The following is a 25,936-nucleotide window of genomic DNA, read 5'->3' as shown; positions in this document are numbered from 1 at the left end:
TTGGCTTCAAGGGATCTGTGATCATGCAAGTAATTATATTTGAATTTTGAGTGTATGCACATGAATCAGGCATCTATCGTCATACTTTTAACTTTTTTAAGGAATAAAAACTGCCGGCCTATAGATTAAGTTCCAAACTCCTTAGCATAGATTTCAAAGTTTTTCAAAATCTAATTTCATACTAGCCTCACCCCCATTATGTATCTTAAATTTTAGCTTTCTTGCTGGTAGTAGGCTGAATAATGGTCCCCCAAAGATGTCCACATCCTAGCTCCTAGGACTTGTGAATATGTCTCCTTGCATGGCAAATGAGATTTTCAGATGTATTTATGTTACAGATCTTGGGAAGGTTATCTTGGATTATCAGGGCTCAATCTAATCATATGGGTCTTTATAAGGAGGAGGAGCGGTCATGATAGAAGCACCAATTGTAGTCAAAGAGATCCCAAGCTGCTGGCTTGAAGATGTAGGAAGGTCACAAGCCAAGGAATGAAGATGGCCTCTAGAAGTTGGAAAATGCAAGAACTCATTGAGGGTACCAAGAAGAAGCTTGATTTTAGCCAGTAAAACTGATTTCAGATTTCTGATATCTAGAACAGTAAGATCATAAAGTTGTGCTGTTGTAAGTCACTAAGTTTCTGGTAATTTATCAGAGTACTAATAGGAAACAAATACATTGTTGTTCTTTTTTTTTTTTTTTTTTAATGTTTATTTATTTTTGAGACAGAGAGAGACAGAGCATGAACGGGGGAGGGTCAGAGAGAGGGAGACACAGAATCTGAAACAGGTTCCAGGCTCTGAGCTGTCAGCACAGAGCTCGACGCAGGGCTCGAGCTCACAGACCGCGAAATCATGACCTGAGCCGAAGTCAGCGGCTTAATCGACTGGGGCCACCCAGGTGTCCCTGTTGTTCTTTAAACTACTTAAGTGGTACATTGTCTGACTTCAGAATCTTTATGATCTTGTATTTGCCAGACATGCGTCTCCCTTTTCTTATTTAGGGAACTCATACACATACTTCAATGCCTAGCACCAAGGTCTCTAGCATTCCTAACACTGCTCCTCTGTGTGCACACATATGCCTGCTTTAAACACTTGTAAAATATTTACACACAGCATTGTTATTGTTTGCAAATTTATCTTTCTAGATTGAAATCCTTTGAGGACAGAGTAACATAACATTTCCTTTCAGGCCTCACAACAAATATTCATATAGTTACTGCATTAAATGTGTGGTGATAAATCTTTGGTTGTTCCTGGCAACACTTTGGGACTCATTTAAAAGTCAGGACAAGGGGTGCCTGGGTGGCTCAGTCAGTTAAGTGTCCGACTTAGGCTCAGGTCATGATTTCATAGTTCGTGGGTTTGAACCCCACATCAGGCCCTATGCTGGCAGCCTGGAGCCTGCTTCGGATTCTGTGTCTCCCTCTCTCTCTGCCCCTCCCCACTCACATTCTGTCTTTCTCGAAAATAAGTATTAAAAATTTAAAAATTCAGGACAAGAAACAGGGATGTCATCAGAAAAAGAATTGAAATGTGTGAGCATAGACATGATTTGTAAGGAATTTTGGAGAAAAAAGTCCAGAGTTCTAAAAGAAAAAAAAAGAGAGAGAGAGAGAGAGAGAAAGAAAATATAGTGTGGAAAAACAGGTGAAGGTAGTCAAAAGGTACAAACTTCCAGTTATAGGATCAATTAGTCCAGTGAATGTAATGTTCAGCCCAGTGATTACAGTTAATAGTCACTATTAACTATGTATATTTGTATATATGTATTAATATTTATATATTCACTGTATATTTGTAATCTGCGGAGATCTTAAAAGTTCTCATCACAAATAAGAAAAATTTGTATGTAAAGTGATGTGAGGTGATGGATGCTAATTAAACTTACTATAGTGATCATTTATCAAAATTATACATATATATAGAATCAAATGTTGTATACCTAAAATTATAATATTATATGTCTATTTTACCTTAATAAAACTGGAAGAAAAAATAATGATCTAAAGATTTGTATTTCTGTAAGAAATCTGAATATAAAATTTTAACCTACAATTATATTAAGAATATAAAATCTGTAAGACAGAAAGACTATGTAGGAATACAGTGCTCATGGAAAGATATGTTCATAGTCCTTAATATTTGAGTTCTTCATTTGCAACATCTTTTTGCCAGGAAGATTCCTTTAAGTTTTTTTCAAATCTCATCTCTAAATAAAGGTTAAGTTGAAATTCTTGAGGCAATTACTTTTGATTTTTTTAAATAAAAATCCACTTGTATATATGGATTGTATATGACTTGTGGCTGGCATAGTCCCTCACCTATTGCAAGACTGTAATAAATAATACAGCATATATAGTTTTTAAAAATCCAGCAAGTAAAAAAATACTTTGCTATATATATAATATATATATATAATTATGTATATATGTATGAAAAATAAGAAAATATTCCTATTAACTGAATAACAATTCCCAGAACTAGAATTACAAGATGTTTCACTTTGTGAGGGGGTATAGGGACGAGTCAGTAACAATTGTTTATCATCCAAGGCTTTCACTTGTGTTCTCATTTACTTATTACAATTCCACAGCATACATATTATTCATGTTTGTCAAATGAGACCGCAGCTCAAGGGAGGTTGAGCAGCCAAACCTATGCTGAGACCTAGGTTTTCACAAATGCATTAAATTAAGATAGGTTAAATCCCCATTTGGAATGCACCTGGTTTCTAATTGTGACTAGGCTAAGGGTACTCATGTTATGAATATCACTGTCAATTACAAGATATAAACAGTAAACCAATATTTCAACTGAGAAAAATACTAGAACAAGAGGTACCTTGAGAGTTTTTTTAAATATTAATTATAAGCACATTTACCTATATTATCTCATTCAATCAACATGAAAACAAGCTAGGATATAAATGGCAAAATTCCCATTTTGCAACAACAACAAAAAAAACCACTTGAAATTAATAAATCAAACTACTTGCCCAATCACACAGCTGGTAAGATGTATACACAGAGAATATAAATTTAATACTTTGCTTACTTATTCCCTTAACAATCAAATATTTAGTAAGATAATACCATGTGCCATGCACTATTGCAGACTATGTTCCTCTCCAGTGGATTACTTTTAATGGATAGAACTTATACTCCTGGAAGCTTTAAAATTCACACATGAGTTATAACGTGCTAGGCTGCCATGGACTTTAGGAAAGATGGAGGGGTGCTGCTATAGGATTCTTGTACATTCATGTGGCAGTTAACTGTTTAATAACAACATCTCACATGGCTACAGCTGTAACAGTTTATTTTGTACAGACACATATTGATACTAAATATCTATTTTATATATAACAATGTTTGTTTCTCTTCATTAGAACTATAGCAAAGCTCTTAGTGGTCAAGGACTTAACTACCACAACCTGAGACAAATCAATTTCCTAATCATTTATATCAAAGAGCCTCACACTAGGGAGGCTGGGAAGATGGCAGAGTAAGAGGACGCCACGCTCACCTCATCCCACAGATACAACTAGATAACACTTCCATCAGTATAAATAACCCAGAAACTGACCTGAGGACTGACAGAACAAAATCCACAACAAAAGGTGGAGAAGAGGGCACATCAAAGAGGGTTGGAAGGGTGGAGACACGGGGAAGCAAAATGGACCAGGGCACAAAACAGGCTATCATACCTGGAAGCCTGCACAGGTAAGATGAATCCCCATGGCATTTGGCTTTGAAAGCGAGAAAGACTGAATTTCAAGAGTTCTTACAGCAAGAAGGACTTAAATCCTGGAATTTTAAAAATCAGCAACTTGGTCCTGGAAAGGCCCAGAGAGCAATAGGAAGCCTAGTCCCTGCCCTTAAAGAGACTGCACCACAAAAAGCCCTTTGGAGTTACAGCAGAAAAACACCTGGAGCATATGGGAGAAAGAGCTATTTACTCGTCTCAGAGCATGTCCCAAAAGGGCAGAGATCCTAGGAAGACTCCTCCAAGAACAAAGAGGCTGGCAGGTACCAATTCCCTACCCCCTACCCACCCATCGTCTCTTAGAATAAGCACAGAGCCAGCTGCAGGAACCAGAATGCTGACATTCACCACCTAACTTGTTTACATCAAGTCCACACCCACGTTCTTCAGCAGATCAGCCATTTCCAGTCACACATGCTTCAGTCCCATTGCTGTGGGTCTCCTCATCCAGAAGACTAGTACAAGCCTCTGCCAATACCACATCTCCTGATGAGCATGCTTTTGGAGGCTTTGGTCTGATTGGGGGTAGTGGGGTGGCAGCAGCATCGGTCATGCACAAGCCTGAGGCACACCTTGTTAAAATCGCACCTGCCCCCACCACACAGCCCTGGTCGGTGGTATGTGTCAATTCACAAGCAGACTGGCACGCATGTTGTTAAAGCTGCTCACCCACGCTGGGGACCAAACACTGCTGCAACAGACAAAGACAGACTCTGCAGATGACTGGATTGAAGGCAAAGGCAGCCAGGACACAACAGCAGGGTACATGTAACACACATAGGAGAGACCCCCTGAGACACCAGGTTCTGGGGAAGAGGCAACACTGTACCGCAGGGCACTACAGGAACTTTTCTTCATACAGCCACTGCTTTCAGGAGCAGGAAGCAGAGCTGACTTCCCTAACACAGAGAAATAGAGATTTAGACAAAATGAGGAGACAAGGAATACATTCCAAATGAAAGGACAGGACAAAATCACAGCAAGAGACCTAAGTGAAATGTGGGTAAGTAATATGCCAGTCAGAGAATTTAAAGTAATGATCCTAAAGACACTCACGGTACTTGAGAAAAGAGTGGAGGACGTCAGTAATACCTCTAACAAAGAGATAAAAAAAGAATCAATCAGAGGTGAAAAACACAATAAATGAAATAAAAAATATACAAAATGGAATAAATAGTGGGCTAGTGGAAGCAGAAAAATGAATCAGTGAGTGACCTAGAGGACAGAGTAATGAAAAGTAGTCAAGCTGAGCAGGTGAGAGAAAAATCATTATGCAAAATAAGAATAGATTTAGGGAACTCAGTGACTCCATTAAGTGTAAAAACATTCACATTACAGGATTCCAGAAGAAGAAAAGAGAGAAGGGAACATAAAATTTATTTGAAGAAATAATAGCTGAAAACTTTCCTAATCTGGGGAAGGAAACAGGTACCCAGATCCAGGAGGCACCGAGAGTCCCCAACAAAATCAACCCTAGGACGTCCACACCAAGACACATACAATTAAAATGGTAAAAAGTAGTGATAAAGACAGAATTTTTAAAGCAGCAAGAGAAAAGAAGGCAGTTAGATACTTCGAAAACCCCATAAGGCTATCAGCTGATTTTTCAGCAGAAAATTTGCCAGCCACAAGGGAGAGGCATGATATATTTAAAGTGCTGAAAGGGAAAAATCTGCAGCCAAGAATATTCTATCCAGCAATGCCAATATTAGGAATAGAAGGAGAGAGTTTCTCAGACAAACAAAAACAAAAGGAGTTCATGACCACGAAACCAGCCCTCCAAGAAATATTAAAGGGGATTCTTAATGGAAGGGAAAGACCATATGTATGAAAAGTAGGAAACACAAAAACTTATAGTAAAAATAAGAATATCTGTAAAAATCAGTCAAAAGATTCACAAAATTAAAAGATGTAAAATATGACACCATGTACATAAAATGTAGGGTGGACAGGAGTAAAGGGGTTCAAATTTAAGTTAATATAAACTGCTATATGCAGAAGATATTAAACACAAACTTAATGGTAACAACAAGTCAAAAACCAGTAATAGATAGGCAAAGAACAAAGAGAAAGGAATCCAGTATATCACTAAAGAAAGACAATAAACTAGGAAAGAGAGCAAGAGAAGGGCAGGGACAAACTAAAAAAAACAAACAAAAAAAAAAAACAAAAAAAAAAACACCACAAAATAAGTAACAAAATGGCAACAAATACATCTCTGTCAATAATTACCTTGAATGTAAGCAGACTAAATGCTCCACTCAAAGACATAGGATGATGAAATGGATTAAAAACAAACAAAAACAAAACAAGACCTAGCTTTATGCTGCCTACAAGAAACTCATTTCAGACCTAAAGACCCCTGCAGACTGAAAGTGAGGGGATGAAAGAAACATTAAGCACAATGAGGTAAAGGAAAGCCAGAGTAGCAATACTTAGATCATACAAAATAGGCTTTAAAACAAAGATTGGCATGAGGGACAAAGACACTATATAACCATAATGGGGACAACCCAACAATAAGGTATAACGATTGTAAATATTTATACACCCAAATATGTAAAGTGGTTAATAAAAACAAGAAGGAACCATTCAATAGTAACACAATTATAGTAGGGGACTTTAACACCTCATTTACGTCAATGTACAGATCATCAAAACAGAAAATCAATAAGGAAACAGTGGTTTTGAATGACACCCCGGACCAGATGGGTTTAACAGATATATTTAGGACATTCCATCCTAAAACAGCAGAATACACATTCTTTTTAGGTGCACATGGAACATTCTCCAGAACAGATCACACAGTAGGCCAAAAACAAGTCTCAACAAATTTAAAACGATCAAAGTCATATCACGCATCTTTTCTGACCACAACACTATAAAACTAGAAATCAACCACAAGGAAAAATCTGGGAAGAACACAAATACAGAGAGGTTAAATAACATGCTAAATAAACATGGTTGACATGAATGGTCAACCAAGAAATCAAAGAAAAAAAATAAACACTTACATGAAAATGAAAACACAATCATCCAAATGTTTTGGGTTGCAACAAAAGTTGTTCAAAGAGGGAAGTTTATAGCAATACAGGCCTACCACAAGAAGAAAGAAAAACCTCAAACAACCTAACCTTGCACACAAAGGAGCTAGAAAAAGAACAACAAAACCCCAAAACAGCAAAGGAAAGGAAATAACAAAGATTAGAGTAGAAGTAAATGATTTAGAAACTTAAAAATCTCTATAGAGAAGACCAATGAAACCAGGATCTGGTTCTTTGAAAAGATCAACAATACTGATAAAACTCTAGCCAGACCCATCTTTAATTCATTAATTAATTAGAGAGAGAGCACACGCGCAGGAGTGCACATGCACACAAAGTCATCAAATGGAAGAGGAGAAAAAACTGATACCACAGAAATATAAGTGATTGTTAGAGATTATGAAAAATTATAAACAAATTAGACAACCTAGAAAAAATGGATAAATTCCTAAAACATACAACTTACCAAAACTGAAGAAGGAAGAAATACAAATTTGAACAGACTGATTACTAGTGAAGAAATTGAGTCAGTAACTACAAAAACTCCCAACAAACAAAAGTGCAGGACCACACAGCTTCACAGACAAATTCTACTGAACATTTAAAGAGTTAATACCTATTCTTCTCAAACTATTCCAAACAATGGAAGAGGAAAAAAAACTTCCAAATTCATTCTATGACCAGCCTTACCCTGATACCAAAACCAAATAAAGACACCACAAAAAAAGAGAACTACAGGCCAAACTCTGATGAACACAAATGCAAAAATCCTCCACAAAATATTAGCAAACCAAATCCAACAATACATTAAAAAAAAAATCATTCACCACAATCAAGTGGGATTTGTTGCTGAGATGCAAGGGTGACTCAACATTCACAAATCAATGTGATACATCACATCCATAAGAGAAAGGATGAAAACCAGATGATCATTTCCATAGATGTAGAAAAAGCATCTGACCAGGTATAGCATCCACTCATGATAAAAACCCTCAACGAATTAGGTTTCCAGGGAACATACCTCAACATAATAAAGGCCTTATATGAAAACCCACAGCTAACACCATACTCAATGGGGAAAAACTGAGAGCTTGTCTCCTAAAGTCAGGAACAAGACAAGGATGTCCACTGTCACCACTTTTATCCAATATAGTACTGGAAGCCCTAGCCACAGCAATCAGACAACAAAAAAGAACGGAAGCCAAGTTGGTAAGGAGGAAATAAAATTTTCACTTTTTGCAGATGACATGATACTATATATATATATAAAACCCTAACAATTCCACCAGAAAACTAGAACTGATAAATGAATTCAGAAAAGTTGCGGGATACAAAAATCAATGTACAGAAGTCTGTTGTATTCCCATACACTAATAATGAAGCAACATTAAGTGAAATTAAGAAAATAATTCCATTTACAATTGCACAAAAAAATAAAATAGGAATAAACTTAACCAAAGAGGTGAAAAACCTCACTCTGAAAACTATAAAACATTGATGAAAGAAATTTGGGATGATGAACAGAAATGGAAAGGAGTTCCATGCTCGTGGGTTGGAAAAATAAATATTGTTAAAATGTCTATACTATTCAAAGTAGTCTACAAATTCAATGTAATGCCTATCAAAATACCAACAGTATTTTTTCCACATACCTAGAACAATCCTAAAATTTGTATGAAATCACAAAAGACCTCAAATAGTCAAAGCAATCTCAAAAAAACAAAACAAAACAAAACCCTAAACTAAAACAAAACAAAAAAACCCTGCAAAACAACAGATACCTCCAGGTTTTGGGTTTTTGTGTATCACAATTCCAGACATCAAGTTATATTACAAAGCTGTAGTAATCAATACAGTATGGTACTGGCACAATAACAAACACATAAATCAATGGAACAGAATAGAAAGCCCAGAAATAAACCCACAGTTTCATGGTCAGTTAATCTTCTACAAAGGAGGCAAGATTACACAATGGGGAAAAGACAATCTCGTCAACAAATGGTGTTGGGAAAACTGGACAGCTAAATGCAAATGAAATGGACCACTTTCTTACACTATACACAAAAATTCAGAATGAATTAGGGACCTAAATGTGACATCTGAAACCACAAAAATCCTAGAAGAGATTACAAGCAGTAATTTCTCTGACATTGGCCATTAGCAACATTTTTCTAGATATGTCTCCTGGGGCAAGGGAAACAAAAGTAAAAAAAAACTATTGGGACTACATCAAAATAGAAAGTGTCTGCACAGCAAAGGAAACCACCAACAATTCTAACAGACAACCTACTGAATGGGGGAAGATATTTGCAAATGACACATCTGATAAAGGGTTAATATCCAAAATATATGAGTAACTTATACAGCTTAACACACTAAAAACCAAATAATCCAATGGAAAAATGGGCAGAAAACATGAACAGTCATTTCTCCAAAGACGACACACACAGATAGCTAACAGACACATGAAAAGATGCTCGACATCACACATCATCAGGGAAATGCCAATCAAAACCACAATGAGATACCACCTCACACCTGTCAGAATGGCTAAAATAAAAAACTCAAGAAGCAGTAAGTGTTGGCGTGGATGTAGAAAAAAGGAACCCTCTTGTACTGTTGGTGGGAATGCAAACTGGTGCAGCCACTGTGGAAGACAGTATTGCAGTTCCTCAAAAAATTAAAAATAGTACTACCCTACAATTCAGTAATCACACTACTGGGTATTTACCCAAAGAATACAAAAACAGTAATTTGAAGGCATATATGGACTCCTAGGTTTATTGCAGCAGTTTTTACAACAGCCCAACCGCAGAAGCATCCCAAGTGTCCGCTGATAGATGAATGGATAAAGAAAATGTGGTGTGTGTATACACATACACAAATATACAGCCATATATATAATATATATATACACACACACGATATACAACCATAAAAAAGAATGAAATCTTTCCATTTGCAACAATATGGATGGAGCTAGGGAGTATAATGAAAAAATAGAAGAGAAAGGAAAGCTTCCATATACATTGCACAAGGTTAGCAATACCCTGATACCAAAACCAGTCAAAGAAACCACAGAAAAAGAAAACTACAGGCCAGTATCCCTGAAAAACATAGACGATACACACATACACATGGGAATATTATGCAGCCATAAAATGGATGAAATCTTGCCACTTATGACAACAAATACGTCAGACTGAAAAAGACAAATGCCCTAGGATTTAACTTATGTGTGGAATCTAAAAAACGAATCAAATTAATAAACTAACAAAAAGCAGAATCAGACCTATAATTACAGAAAACTGATGAATGCCAGATGGACTGGGGGTGGAGGAATGGGCAAAGTGGATGAAGGGGAGAGGAAGATACAGGCTTCCAGTTATGGAATGATTAAGTCATGGGTATAAAAGGCACAGCATAGGGAATATAATCAATGTTATTATAATACTGTCGTTTGGTGACAGATGGTAGCTACACTTGTAGTGAGCATAGTATACATATAGAGATGCTGAATCACTGTGCTGTGCATCTGAAAGTAATGTAAAATTGTGTTATCCATACTAAAAACATAATAAAAAAAACTCATCTAAAAACTTTCTCTTGAAAGTCTCTATGACTGTAACAATGATAAACTAAAACCACTTATTGATAAAAAAAAAAAAAGACCAACAACTGAGGAACAAAGAAGGTCAGCACAAAGTTAACTCCTGTATTGTAGTAACAGGTATCATTGTTAAATAGTCTGTTTCTTTTCAACAGTACTGGAAAAAAAATTGAATTGAGAAATTTTAAAATTCCAGTCAGCTTCAAAATATGGATTTAATAGTCCTAGAAGTTTCTCCTCAACAAGCAATCATGTAATTGTACATCAATTTCAGTACATTGATAGGGACTTTTCAAATTGTTAGCGAGTTTAACTATTACAACCCCATAGGAAAAGAACACGATGTAGAAGATAAGGGAAAGGGAAAAACAGAAATTTTTGAACACTACAAGCTTAAATGTAGAGAGAAATAAGTTGGGAAAAAATACGTATGTGGGTGTTGGTGGGTGTGGGTATATAGGTGTATTTATAGGTATATACATATATACATATATGTGTATATATATACACACAATATTATATACATACACATATATATAATAAAAGAGGGGGAAATATGAAACACCAAGAAGATAACTATCACCTACCACTACCTTTTGAAATTGGCCATGTCAGGGTTTAGGTTGACAGATACACTAAACTAATAAGGGCAGAGTTAGACCACTTTCTCCAATTTCTGTAGTTTTTAAACCATATAAGGAGAAGATAATAGCGTATATCTCAAACATTTTCTAAATGGATGACTATTTTAAGACTGTCAGTTGCACCTTACCCACATTTTGTATCTTTACCATTCCCTTCGGATGCCTAAAATCAGGCTAAAAATCTGCCCACACCACAATATACGTAATATGCTATGATTTAGGATTCAAGCAAAGAAAGAAAATGTGCATCTGTTTTGGATTAATGAAATGAGAATTTTCAATAGATAATCCTGAGATAGTTTTTTGAATTTCCATAAATATATAATCCACCTTCACAAAAATTCTACAATATCATTATATGTGTATGAATTAATCTGGCCTTTCCCACTATAGTTGTCTTTTAGCTACCTAAAGCTCCTTTCAAAGCCTCCTTTCTTAGGAGGTTAAGAGAATGTGGGTATTTCCTTCTAGTCAAAAGATGCAGGAAATAACATCATAGCTAGTATTTACTTAAGGCTCAGTGCAGAGTGTTGGGTACTCTGCACAGCAATTTATATATACACTTTTAGTTCATCCTTATAACAAAACTAAAACAGTATGATTTTTATTCCAGTTGTCCAAATGTGAAAGATTTTATAGAACCAGTCAGAGATTCCATGGCTGGTAGATGGGAGAAGTACCAAACAGAGGCTGTTTCCAGAACCCATAAAGTTTATCACTAAGATGTACTGCCTGTCTGGTCTAAATTTATTGTTTAGTAAATTTCCAGAACAATAGTTGAGGTTACTGTAACATAAAAACAGAATTGCATTAAAACATTAAAATTTTAAAAACACAATCAACGGATAAGGAAAAGACAAGTACGGGAATTCAAAATGAATTAGCTATGGCAATGAAGCACAAACTTAAACTCAGAGATTTGTTGCAAGTCAGTGCTAAAATGAACCTATCTAGTTCTTTCTTGTGTCAGATAAAAGAAAGACAAATTTCATCTGGAAGTTACCTTTTTTCCTGACATTAAAGATAGCCCTAATTTTTTACGGGAATCCTTAAGTGAAGAAAGGGACAGTGTATCACAAGCAGTACTTTCAACATCAGTGGGGCTAAGAACGGAGATATTCCTCAGGAGGTTATTTCTTACGTCTCTCCTCTAAGAAAGCCAGTGGAGGAAGAGTAAATTGGAGCACTTAACACTGTAACTTTGTTATAACCCAGTTAAAAACTGGGCTAAGGATCTGAATCGCCATTTCCCCCCAAAAAGATACATAAGTGATAAATAAGCACAAAGTGATGCTGGAGATAGCCATCAGGGAAATGCAAACCCAAACCACAATGCAATACAATTTCACACACACTAGGATAAGGAGAAAAAAGATAAGAACAAGTGTTGGTGAGGATGTGGAGAAATTGGAGCATGCTACAGCCTGAATGTTTATGTCCCTCCATAATTCACATGTTGAAATCTTAATGCCCAATGTGATGGCATTAGGGGGTGGTGCTTAGGTCATGAGGACGGAACCCTCATTTAGGGAATTAGTGTTCTTACAAAGGAAACCCAGAGATTCCTTCTCCTTCCACTATGTGGAGACACAGCAAGAAGGTACCAGCTATGAACCAGGAAGTGAATTCTGACCAGCCATCACACTGAATCTGTTGGCACCTTGATCTTTTACTTTCCAGCCTTAAAAAATGTGAGAAATAAATTCCTGTTGTTTATAAGCTACCCAGTCTGTGGTGTTTTGTTGTAGCAGTACAAATGGACTAAGACAAAAGGACTAGGAGTCCTTATACACTGTAAAAAAGTAACCTGCTTTAGAAATAGCTCCTCAAGGAACACCTGGGTGGCTCAGTCAGTTAAGCATCTGACTGGCTCAGGTCATGATCTCGCAGTTCCTGGGTTTGAGCCCCACATCAGGCTCTGTGCTGACAGCTTGGAGCCCTGTTTCAGATTCTGTGTCTCCTTCTCTCTCTGCCCCTCTCCTGCTCATTCTCATTCTTTTTTTTTTTTTTTTTAAATTTTTTTTTCAACGTTTATTTATTTTTGGGACAGAGAGAGACAGAGCATGAATGGGGGAGGGGCAGAGAGAGGGAGACACAGAATCGGAAACAGGCTCCAGGCTCTGAGCCATCAGCCCAGAGCCCGACGCAGGGCTTGAACTCATGGACCTCGAGATCGTGACCTGGCTGAAGTCGGACGCTTAACCGACTGCTCCACCCAGGCGCCCCCTGCTCATTCTCATTCTTATTCTCTCTCTCTCCCCCTCTCTCTCCCTCAATAAACACTAAAAAATTAAAAAAAAAAATAGCCCCTCAAAAGTTTAAACACAGACCTACCATATGACCCAGTAATCCGAATCTTAGTTATGTACCTGAGAGAAATGAAACCATATGTCCAAATGTCTGTATGTACAAAAACTTGTGCGTAGATGTTCACACCAACATTATTCATAAGAGCCTAACAATGGAAACTTGAATGTCCATCAACTCATGAATAAATGTGGTACATCCATATTACAGAACAGTATTCAGCAATAAAAGAATGTGATGTACTAATGCATGCTATCTAACATGATGAACCTTGCAAACTTTATGTTCAGTGAAAGAAGCCAGTCACAAAGTACACATATTGTATGATTCCATTTATATGGAATGTCTAGAATCTGCAGATCCATAGAGATAAGGGCTTGCCAGGAGCTGGGGAACAGGAGAGGGTTGGGGGGGGGATGGAAAGTGACTGCTAACAGTATGGGATTTCTTTCTGGGTGATGAAAACTTCTAAAATTGATCAAAGCTACTTGAGAAGCACTATCATGGGAACTTTTTAATCTAGAAGCATGGAAGCCAAGTATTAATAACAATCTTCCTCAAACATAAGAGAGTCTCACTAAGGTAGAATTGCATTATGATATTATCTACGCAGCTAAATTAGGGATAGTTTCAAGGCTGAATGAGCTTATCTATCAATGATTATCATTTAAGCTTTTTTGGATCCTGGATCCTTTAAGGATGTGTTGAAAGCTTTGAAGAAGGTAGGCATGGTGTTACCCCAAGGAGTCTAAATAACTTCACAGACATTAGAGGAGGACTCTCCATGATTGTAGTAAAATAAGACAAAAACAAGAACATTGCATAATGCTGCTTAAATGGAAATGTAATAAGTGAGTGTTGGGGGGGGTGGTGGAAAGCTGGGTAACCACAAAAAAATGATCAAATACCCCCCTCTCCTGGCTTGCAGGACTGACTACTACTGCCTCTCCAGTGAAACTCTAGCCTGTCCCTGTAGCTTCCTGGATAAAAATTAAAAGACCCAATAGTCAATTTCTCCTGCTTTCTGGCAGCACTTAATCCAGAATAGACTCTTCACTTTCTTTAAACCTCCCTAAAATCACCTTACCCAAGTCCTTGTGCCAAGCTCACCTGACTCCCTCTTTTTGAGATATTCCATGGTTTTTCAAGGTATGGCTCCCTTACTGCAGCAGTAAGCCCAATTTTGGCAACAGGTTGTGTTCCTAGTAATATTTGGCTGATAAGAAGCAGTATCATAAAATATGCTATTAAGAGTATGTATATAAATTTTTATGTTTATTAGGACTTTATGTTCTCATTTAAAAATGTGATATAAACTATACTATATAGGAGAAAATTACATTGATAAAAGACAATGGATACACCCTAAAATGTTTAGTGCTATTGTGTCTGAATGCTAGTTTATTTTGTTTTGCTTTTCTGTATTTCATATTTTCCTTCAAAGATGGCTTATAATTTAAGAAGAGAGGGGGAGGGGGAAGAAGAAAAACTCCCTTCCAAAAGAATATGAGCGAAGAACTTCATATTAAAAATGGTGGTCAGTGGGGCGCCTGGGTGGCTCAGTCGGTTAAGCGTCTGACTTCAGCTCAGGTCATGATCTCGTGGTCCGTGAGTTTGAGCCCCGCATCAGGCTCTGGGCTGATGGCTCAGAGCCTGGAGCCTGTTTCCGATTCTGTGTCTCCCTCTCTCTCTGCCCCTCCCCTGTTCATGCTCTGTCTCTCTCTGTCTCAAAAATAAATAAATGTTAAAAAAAAAAAATTTAAAAAATGGTGGTCAGTATGTAAGGTTTTCAAACTTTAGCATATTAGAATTTCTTGGGGTTCTTGCCAAAAATGAAAGGTTCCTGGGTTTCATCCCTGGAGTGAGCCCCAGAAGCTACAGTTTGGACCCCAGGTGATTCTGACCCATCAAGTCTGAACAGCAGCCTTGGGAGAAGCAGTTTTTGGACAAACTAGAACAGAATAATGTACAGATTAACAGAGGAAGGATTGGACTTGTTTAGGCTAAAACAGCAGCAAGCAGAGCCTTAAAGCATGAAGCTGCATGTGTTGGGCACAGGGAGCATGGGTGGTCTGGTGCACAGTGGCTTTCAGGAAGGTGGATTTCATCAATCTATGGGAAACTGAGGACTCCTTTAGAGAACAATTGGGAAAGGTAAAGTGGGTCTAGATTTTACTCAAGTTTCCAACCCATACTGTGGCCACCAATTAGCAATTCACTGGTTTCTTCAATTTATATCCACATTTTTTTTTTTTTTTTAGGAAGCAAGTCTAATTTTTCCTTAAACATTTCCACCAGTAATTTTCATTTTTTCAACCCTATCAAATCTTTTTTATCTTCCTAGGAACTCATTGTCTTAGCTTTGCCTATGCTGCCAGTCAGTTGAAAACCTACTGCCAGCCAACAAGGAAACACAAAAAAGAAAATTAAGTTTAAAAGCCTCCTACTGGGCATCTATAGAAGACTCAAGAATATGAAAAAAAAACACTACCTTTCAATATCAAGTTAAAAACTTTCTTAAAAAAGATAAGGGATTTTCCAAAGAGTAATCTGTTCTGTCATTTGTGTCCAGAAATTTTCAAGTGGAAAAGCATTTCTACCTTTAACTATATAAAAGGGATTTTTTAACACTAAAAATGAATGATTTGGGCTTTTGTCTAAAATACAAGGTGAAATAACTTTACAGCTAAAAGAGACTTCAAAGAATAGGTTTTCATTTTGAAGATAACAACTGTTATATATCTTGTTTGCCCTAATACACTCCAAAATATATTATATTTTAGCTACAAAAATCCCCTCCATATTTTATGTCACTCAAAGTAGGTGACAAATGTTCTTTGTGAAACCATTTGTTGCAAATCAATTGGCAATATTTTTCAATCATTAAGAAATACTATTTGATATTAAATCAGTTTAATACAAATGGAATAATAGTATCAGGTCTTCGTCTTAAGCTTACTGGAGTAGCTAATTTGGGTAACTTAACCAAAAATTTCCAAGTAAATGAGGATCAATGATAAAGTAAATGAAATCAAAAAAGCAAGAAAGCAAGAAAGCAGTTGCTTTACAAGAATTTACTCTATCTAGAGATGTACTATTCTATTACAAAACTATCATGCATGAAACATACTACAGAAAATGAGGCTGCAAAATGTATTTGCACTGAGATTATCTTAGTAGAAAAGGGAATTTAGAACTTTTAATGATGAGAAACATAAGCCATTTCAGGTGATTTGGAGTAGCCTTCAGCACACCCACATTCCAACGAACCAAATGCCATGTCTGATGAACACTGCTCCAGACTTTTTTTAAAAAAAATTTTTTTTCCAACGTTTATTTATTTTTGGGACAGAGAGAGACAGAGCATGAATAGGGGAGGGGCAGAGAGAGAGGGAGACACAGAATCGGAAACAGGCTCCAGGCTCTGAGCCATCAGCCCAGAGCCCGACGCGGGGCTCGAACTCACGGACCGCGAGATCGTGACCTGGTTGAAGTCGGACGCTTAACCGACTGCGCCACCCAGGCGCCCCATCACTGCTCCAGACTTAAGGTACCCTCACAACCAGAATGCCACTTTGGTAGGTTAATGTCGAAAATTCCATTTTAACAAATGGCCACTTTAATTATGCAAAAATGAATACCCACAATGTACTTTTTCCTCTTTTTACATCTTTGAGTTAAATATTTCCATTGTGATGGTGGGCAGAGCACATTGCCTTTAAAACCAAATAGTTCTGGCTCAACTCTTCATTCTGCCACCTATGTTTAATAGATTCACACACCTTTTGGCTTTTGATTCACTGTACAAAAAATAGAGGTACCGTTGACCTCATAATACAAGGATTAAGGGATACCAGGAAAGAAATCCTGGTAGCAGCATTCCCTCAGGAGTGAACTGTCTTCTAATTAGAGAATAAACCACAGTGAATGGTAAGGGACAGGTAGAAAAAAGACACAGAATAGAAAACTTCCCTGTGTCATAAAGGAAAAAGAATCTAAGATATCACAAACAGCTCAGAGGGAAGGTTGGGGGGATTCTGAGACAGAAGAATGTTGGGGATAGAGAGGATGGCATGTCAAGACGAAATGAGGTGGTGACCCAAAGAACGGACAGTAAGAAATGCCTGTGGTCAGCCTGGCTCCTAATAAAACCAGGAGGATACACGCTCTATTTTAAGGTCCCCCCCCCACTCTTGTACTTGAATACAAATCTTCCACAACTAGTAACCCCTCCCCTCAACAAAAAGGAAAAAGTCTGTTATAGAAAACTAGCTTGTGTAAAGACACAGCTGTCTTGGGTAAAGTCAAGTCTTATTAATAAGTCTACTAAATACAACTGCCTTGTGGGAGGTGGTGTTTTGAGGCAACCAAGGCATATGGGCTGTGTTCCAGATTTAAACTCACACAAGGTGATGAAAAGGGAACAGTTCTAAGAGACAAGACATGATCAAGCTGGAGAATCAGCAGAAACGGAGAAATGATCCAAGGGGTATCTGGAAAGAAATTAAACCTCAGAGATATCGGGCAAGGGAGAGAAGAGTCAGGGGTCACTTTATTTAAATATATAATAGGACCCAGTGACCCCAGTAGGCTGGCGGGTGAGGGAGAAGGCCAGGGGGCTAACATCTGGTTACATGCCACCACCAATGGTTGGTAGTCGGTACATATCGGCTCTTTTTCCTTAAGGAATGGATACCATATCAGATACAACTGTTTTCACGCTTCTTACAACTATGGGGGGGGCAAACTTTTAAAAGTGATCTAAAACTTGCATGAAGTTGTACTTTACCTCAAATAGTCAACCAAACTTGCAGAAACTGCTTGGTTGATAGTTGGGAGGAAGGGTGGGGGGAGGAGGGGGAAGCAGGTATTTGTCTAAAACTACTTCACAGCATAACTAGGAGATCACAGATTTTCCATCATGCCAGGTAGAGGAAAGCTGCGATTTTCAGGTAGGCAATTGAGCAGTTTGGGCGCGGGAGTCAGATAGTTAGAAGCCTTACAATCATCTCTTTGCTGCAGTATGAATGCTCAGGTCAGTTCCCTTATGAAACGTTTTAGCAACAGTATGGCCTTTACAAATAAATGACGAATTACCATGCTACTTTATGTTAACGAAAATGAATAGACATTTATGTTAGGGTATTGGAGAAACTTTAGCCTTTTCCATTTTTCAAAGTATTATGCACGCACAGAGAGAGAGAGAGAGAGAGAGAGAGAGAGAGAGAGAGAGAGAGAAGGCTAAACGCGTTTCCTTGGTAAACAGGTGCTGCAGGATGGAGGTGCAGCCACTCCCTTCCCCTGGGAAGGCTCTGAGCAACCCCCCCCCCCCCCCGCCCGCCATAAGGAACGGAGTCCGGGAAGGGGGAGTTGGCATGGTTCAACGCAGAGGTTATTAGTACACAAGTGCTGGCATTCGGTCCATTTAGAATTCCAAAATAGAAACTAATGCTACCTCCACTTAAAATAAACCAAAGGACTATTTGTCAAACTGCAAATTTCCTCATTACTACCGAGAAGCAGAAGGAGAAAAGGGGCGGCAGGAAACTCACGAGGGAGTCTCCCACGGGCTCACGCGTCTCCCAGGTGCTGTCCGTCTTGCACAGGGTCCGCTTCTATGGTGACTGTGACTTCAACCCTGGAGCATCGCAACCAGGGAGGGAATACTCGATACCCAGTTTGACCAACCCCTGCTGCACCTCAGGAACCCCGGGCTTGCTCAGGTAGATTATGCAGAATGTAAGCCCAGCTCCTCTCCTGAACCCCAAAGGGAGCTAGCCTTCCTGCCCTCGGCCAGCAACCGCATCTGCTCGCTTCTACCTTTGCTCATGATCCTCGCTCCGACTCCTCCAGCCCCAGGTGACCGGCGCTGGAACGCACGGGTGCAGCGGCCGCTATTTGTAAACACGCTCCACGTGCGCTCGCCCAGCCCCATTCGCAAGCCGCTCGTGGCACCTGAGGATGAGTAGCTTTCTCCAGAGCCCTCAGAGGGTGCGATTTTTATTCCACCTGAGAGAGGAGGAAGCCTCGCCCCCAGAGGAGAGCCACTGAAAGAAGGGCCAAGACAGGGTGGACTTGGACCGCCCCCTGCTGGCCGACTAAATAGTCTGCAGGCTAGAGCAGGCAGGGCTTTAGCCGAACCCACGCCGCGCCTAAAGAAGCTGCAGCGGCCGGCCCCGCCCCCGCCCTCTCGCCGAAGACCCCGCCCCCGGGCCGCGCGCACTCGCCCGCGCAGGCCCCACCCCCTTGCCGACACAGCGTTCTTGCGGGGGCGCGCGCGTGCACCCTAATCCCCCGCCTTCCGGCTCCGGCGGCGACGCTCGCCGCTTGCCGCTGCCGCCGCGCCACCAGTGTCAGCCACCCTCTAGAGACTCCATTTGCTTTCAGGGCGGTCTGGCCCCCGCGCGGGCTGGCGGAGAGTGATGCCCCCGGCCCGCTGACTGGCGTCCCCTGGGCCAAGCGCTCGCTCGCTGCGGCGGTGACACCCTGGTCGCCGGCGTCCACGGAGGAATCCGGGCTCCCTCCGCGTGAGCAAAGACGTCCCGCGCTCCGGAGCTCGCCCTGCGGGGAGAGGCCCTCGCTAACGCGGCTTGTCTCTGACCTCTTAATTTCAGGAGGTAGGCAATTCAGGTCCCGCTGTCACTCCAGATAATGCCTAAAAGCATTATTTGTCGGATTTTGCCATCACACTGATAGGAGGCGTTAATTTTCTCAATATAGTTGCAGGATAGATACGAGTAATGCCACAGACCCTGATATTGAAAAAAAAAATGTTTTTGGTATTTTCCTTTAGGTTTCGGAGGCACCGAGTGCTTATACAGCTCCCCACAGGAACTACTTCTGTTGGCCCATCGAGGATCATCTTTCACCAGGATTATTTTAACATCTTCACTGAGCCTTCCACTCCATACCTTCTACCATGAGTTCTGATTTCTACCAATGAAGTTTTTGATGCTTGCTTTAATCATGTGACACCACCTCTTGTCCGCCTTTTGCCTTTCCAGTTGCCAAATACATTAGGTATAAGTTTGTGTCATGTTAAAGTACAAAGTTTTCTGCCTGTCCATTTTCACCTTATTTGCACTGCTCACTTCTGTCCAGCTTGCCTTATCTCGCCTGCCTATGATTTCCATAACCACTCACTTGAATAATTAATCTCTAGCAGTCCTTGCCCTGAAGAGGCTGTATTCCATACAGTACATTGCCTGACAAAGACAGCGTCAGCGGATGAGTTTTTCCATTATATTTTCCCATATGTCATGTCTACAAGTCCTCTCTTAAACTATTTATCCCTGGCACATTTCTCAAAGTACTCCCACCTGAGTCTTAGTTCCTTTAGCAAAGAGTCTCTACCTGTAATGAAAAGAAGAATTAAATACACAATAGGACTGTTTTAGAGACCTTACTGGTACAGATTGGTTGCAGTCTCCTTTGAGATTGCAGTTCATGAAAAGACCTTAAACTAAGTAAGGAGGAAGAAAGAAGATAGGTTTAGTTAAAACTAGTCCCTGTTGAAAGAACTTTGTAGGCTTTAAACAACAAAGTGAAGAGAGTCACATAGGCCTGGCCTGGAAATTGGCCAGCATACCATCCATCTAGGTCCTGCGGAGAAGGGAAGGGATCTTAAAACCCCATTTTCTAGTCTCATTGTATTCAAATCTAAGTTGTTAAATATCTTGTTCTAGTAATTGCTTAAAATATTGGACATTTAAAATGTTGGGGAAACGTAAGCGTGTGGTGTTGACAATTAAGGACAAGCTTGACATTATTAAGAAACTTGAGGAAGGCATATCTTTCAAAAAGCTTTCTGTAGTGTATGGAATTGGTGAATCCACGGTTCGTGATATTAAAAAGAACAAAGAAAGGATAATAAACTATGCAAACAGTTCAGATCCTACAAGTGGGGTGTCCAAACGTAAATCAATGAAGTCATCGACATACGAGGAACTTGATAGGGTTATGATAGAGTGGTTTAACCAACAGAAAACAGATGGGATTCCAGTGTCCGGAACAATTTGTGCAAAACAAGCCAAATTCTTTTTTGATGCTCTGGGAATGGAAGGTGATTTTAATGCATCATCTGGCTGGCTAACTCGATTTAAGCAGCGCCATGGTATTCCAAAGGCTGCTGGTAAAGGAACAAAATTAAAAGGAGATGAAACTGCTGCCAGTGAATTTTGCGGTAACTTTCAGGAATTTGTCGAGAGAGAGAATCTACAACCGGAGCAAATTTATGGTGCTGATCAAACTGGATTGTTCTGGAAATGTCTACCATCAAGGACATTAGCTCTTGAAACTGAACAAACTACTTCTGGTTATAGGTCAAGCAGAGAGAGAATCATTATTATGTGTTGTGCAAATGCCACTGGTTTACACAAACTTAATCTTTGTGTTGTGGGAAAAGCAAAAAAACCCCGTGCGTTCAAAGGAGCTGACCTTTCAAACCTTCCTGTCACTTACTTCAGTCAAAAAAGTGCATGGATAGAACATTCTGTTTTCAGACAGTGGTTTGAAAAGTACTTTGTGCCACAGGTACAGAAGCATTTGAAATCCCAGGGGCTTCTAGAAAAAGCAGTGCTTCTTTTGGATTTTCCCCCAGCACATCCAAATGAAGAATTATTGAGTTCAGATGATGGCAGAATAATTGTGAAATATTTGCCACCAAATGTCACAAGTCTAATTCAACCTATGAGTCAGGGGGTTCTAGCCACAGTAAAAAGATACTACCGAGCAGGACTTCTTCAGAAATACATGGGTGAAGGAATTGACCCAAAAATGTTTTGGAAAAATTTGACAGTGTTGGATGCAATTTATGAAGTATCAAGAGCTTGGAACATGGTAAAATCTAGTACCATAACCAAAGCATGGAAAAAACTGTTTCCTAGCAATGAAGAGAATTCAGGCATGAACATTGATGAAGGAGCCATTTTAGCAGCTAACTTAGCAACAGTTTTACAGAATACAGAAGACTGTGAACACGTTGACATTGAGAATATTGATCAGTGGTTTGACTCTCGGAGCAATGACTCAAGCTGTCAGGTGCTAACAGACAGTGAAAGTGCTGAGGACCAGGCCAAGCCTGCTGAACAAAAACATTCCAATAAGACTAGAAAAGCAGAACTGAATCCAGAGAAGCATATTAGCCATAAAGCTGCACTTGAATGGACCGAAAATTTACTGGATTATCTAGAACAACAAGAGGACATGCTTCTGTCTGATAAACTGGTATTACGGAGGCTTCGAACAATAATAAGAAGAAAACAGAAGATCCAAAATAACAAAAGTCATTAATAATACTCTTAAGTGTATTTGTATCTTTGTGACTTTATCTGCAGTGGAACTTCATTATCTTCTTTGAAGTGCTGTGGATTTTAAAGCTAAATACATTTTATAAATGATTTTAGGATTAGATGCCATTTTGGATTACTTAAATTACTGCTCTTTAATGTTGATTCTAGTACGTGACCATTTCCATCCATGTAACTTGTTTGTTTACTCTTTCTAATCTGTATTATACTAGTTAGATGATAAGGTACCTGAGGCCAGATATTTTGTGTCTGTTTTGTGCCTGAATTTCAATGTGTCTAATAGAGGACCGTGCACACTATAGGCAATCAATAAATCTTACTTAAATTAAATTTTTATGACTTGCTCTGAACTCCAGTTTCCAAATGAAATATGTTGGGGGTAAGTTTCCATTTCCATGATGTTTCCACCTGCTGAAATTTTTGGAACTTAGCAAAAATTTGTCTGTGCAACGAGAGCACTGAAGGAAAATAGTCTCAAACCTGAAATATGGGATTCTATATCAACAGTATTTGGGTAGTCAGCAATTCAGATTGGCCATCTCTGAGTATAATGAAGGAAGAAGAAACATAAAATGTCTCCAGGGAGAGGGCTTGCACTTCACTTTTATTCCAACTGACAGCAGGGAGAGTTCCTTCAGAGTTGTAAAAAGAATGCCATCCCCATTTCAGAAAAATTAGTTTTCAGTTCCCAAACCATCGTAATCAGAAGAGGTAAGAGTTATACTTTGTTGTCTTTCATTTCAATTCTTTAGAATAGATATATCAATAGTTCTTGTTTTTAATAAGCTGTTTGATATTTATATAACACTTAAAGCTTACAACTTATGTTGTTTACTTTCTTATAGCATATTTTTTTCTGAGGATAATTGAGAACATAAGCGTGCATAAAATTTGTGGAACCATCCACCACATGAGCAGTGGACTAACATTAAGTAGAACATGAGAAAGATTATTATAGAAGAGTATGGGCTGCTGTGTGACCATGGGCAAGTTATTTAACCCATATGTGAATTAGGAGTAATACCTGCCTTAGAGAGTTTTTGTGAGCAGCATATGATTTAACGTATGGATTTTAAGTATTAGGGGCTTAGAAGAGGACCTGACTCAGCTTAAGTCCTCTTTGAATGTTAGCTACTGTTACTGAGTTCCTGAAACTATGAGTTTCAAAAGTTGTGCTGAACAGACCCGGTGTGTGACTCAACTGTGAGGTTGCTGTGTTAGGAAAACCCTTTAAAGGGAAGTGAGATAAAAGACAAGTAACTAGCTTCAGTTGAAATAGAATAATAATTTATTTCAGTGAAAACTGAAAGGTTAATCCAATTTAGAAGTCATTTCCTGACCATCTATTGCTAGGCACAGTGAGGTCTGTGGGCACATTTAAGACATCTTAGATTGAATTATAAAATAAATGGGAATGGAATTGTAATTTCTTTGCTCCCTGGCCTGCTAATAAAATAAATAGATGTTACCATTATTCATAGAAGAGAATCTATATTACTAGTATTGGCATAATTTACTGAAATAATAAAATACCTTAAAAGTAGATAAGATAATAAGCAGGACATTTGAAATACTTTATTAAATTACAGTAACAGAATCAGTAGAAAAATTCAGAGCAAAAGAAACATGACAAAAAACTCTGGTTATAGCAGTTAAGCCCAGCCATATATAGGGAGCTTTGTTGTGATTGATTTGAGATTTTAGAGACACTGACAATTCTTCATGAGGCTATCATTAGAGTGCAGGGCTCTGCCTTTTGAGCTGAGGTTTTGGTTCAGGAAAGCCTATTTCAGAAAACCACTAAGAATCCACTTTCTTTGGGAGAATTCACCTATTAACACACCTTCCTCAGTTTACACAGTTTCAATTACTGGATGGGCCTGAGGAAATGAAGACTGTACACGGAATAAGTCCTGAGGCTATTTGGCTTCTTGGAGACTAAGAGATTCAAACCTGATCATGGTAAAGACATATTTGAATGTTGCTTTGCATTTTTCACAGTCTTTTGCTAACAACTCTTCAAACTCCTTTCAATTACAATATTGAAATGGTTTGTTTAATCCTGTGTTTTATCATAGATGCTAATATAAACTGTGAATTCTAATTCCCTATTTAATTGTAATACAAAAATCTTTTCCCTTTTCCAAGTTATATGGTAATTATATTTTCTAGTTTGAGAAGCACAGAACTAATGTGCTCTCGTTTGACTTTGTGCACTTTATTTGTTTAAAAAATTTTAAGTTTATTTATTTATTTTGAGACAGAGAGCACGTGAGCGGGGTTGGGGCAGAGAGAGAGGGGAGAGAGAGAGTCCCAAGCAGGCTCTGCACTGCCAGCACAGAGCCCAGTGCGGGACTCGAACTCCCCAACTGTGTGATCATGACTTGATTCAAAATCAAGAGTCAGCCACTCAACCGACTGAGCCACCCAGGCACCTCTGACTTTGTGCACTTTAAAGAAAATAGTCACAAATTCTAACTTGGTCACCATTTACACAAGTACATATTTTTTTTACAGGATTTGAAAGACTAACAAAATTCACACCAAATGGAAAGTGTTTGGCAATTAAGAGTGTACTATTTATTTGTTTATTAAAATTTTTTTTAATGTTTTCTTATTTATTTTTGAGAGAGAGGCAGAGCATGAACAGGGAAGCTGAGAGAGAGAGAGAGAGAGAGACAGAATCCTAAGCAGCTCCAGGCTCTGAGCTGTCAGCACAAAGTCCGCCGCGGGGCTTGAACTCATGAACTGCGAGATCATGACCTGAGCTGAAGTCAGATGCTTAACCTACTGAGCCACCCAGGCCCCCCAAGAGTATACTTTTTAAAAAGAAAAAGTATAGTTGGGATATTTATTATTTCATAATTCAATCTCAGAGAATAATACAGAGGTTGATTGGAAAACTTTGAGTGCTCAATCAATATAGAAGAATTGGTAGGGCCCAGATCAATAGCCACAGTCAATTTAAGCAGAATTATAGGATTATAATGGCAGTCTTCTGGTATTCATTTTGTTTTCACTCTAGCTTCTGGCTGAGCTGTACAAGTCACTTCATCATGAATTTTCTGGATTTAGGGAGGATCACAGTGGACTAAATGGCACAGCTGACTTGAAGCAGGACACAGCTACTTAAGTCACAGGCTCAGAGACACTAACCCTTCAGTGATATGACTAAAAGCCACCTAAATCAAATTTAGAACCTGTACTCCTAGTTTGGAACTTCAGGAAGGCTATGTCTACTTATTACCTGGATAT

General features: G+C 38.8%; 2 protein-coding genes across 2 annotated transcripts in view; one reads left to right on the top strand and one right to left on the bottom strand.

Annotated features, from left to right (window-relative positions):
- LOC121032675 (protein FAM13A-like) overlaps window positions 1-19,438 on the bottom strand; it is a 92,198-nt gene extending 72,760 nt beyond the window's left edge. The window contains exon 1 of the mRNA XM_040478479.1: window positions 19,194-19,438. The gene's annotated coding sequence lies outside the window, so the exon portion shown is untranslated. The remainder of the gene's footprint in view (window positions 1-19,193) is intronic.
- A 224-nt stretch (window positions 19,439-19,662) lies between these two features.
- Window positions 19,663-23,017, top strand: TIGD2 (tigger transposable element derived 2). Its single transcript, XM_040478465.1, has 2 exons — window positions 19,663-19,990; window positions 20,167-23,017. Exon 2 carries the CDS (start codon window positions 21,087-21,089, stop codon window positions 22,662-22,664), a length of 1,578 nt encoding a protein of 525 aa, XP_040334399.1. The 5' UTR covers window positions 19,663-19,990; window positions 20,167-21,086; the 3' UTR covers window positions 22,665-23,017.
- Window positions 23,018-25,936: the final 2,919 nt, after the last annotated feature.

The sequence above is a fragment of the Herpailurus yagouaroundi genome, unplaced genomic scaffold, assembly GCF_014898765.1.
Source record: "Herpailurus yagouaroundi ecotype Mexico unplaced genomic scaffold, PumYag 28, whole genome shotgun sequence".
Lineage (NCBI taxonomy): Eukaryota > Metazoa > Chordata > Mammalia > Carnivora > Felidae > Herpailurus > Herpailurus yagouaroundi.
The sequence above is the reverse complement of the archived record's forward strand: the minus strand, read 5'-3'. Positions and strand labels throughout refer to the sequence as shown.

Bases quoted from the DNA above. Each gene is read 5' to 3' on its own strand.
- TIGD2 (XM_040478465.1), top strand. From the start codon at position 21,087: ATGTTGGGGAAACGTAAGCGTGTGGTGTTGACAATTAAGGACAAGCTT.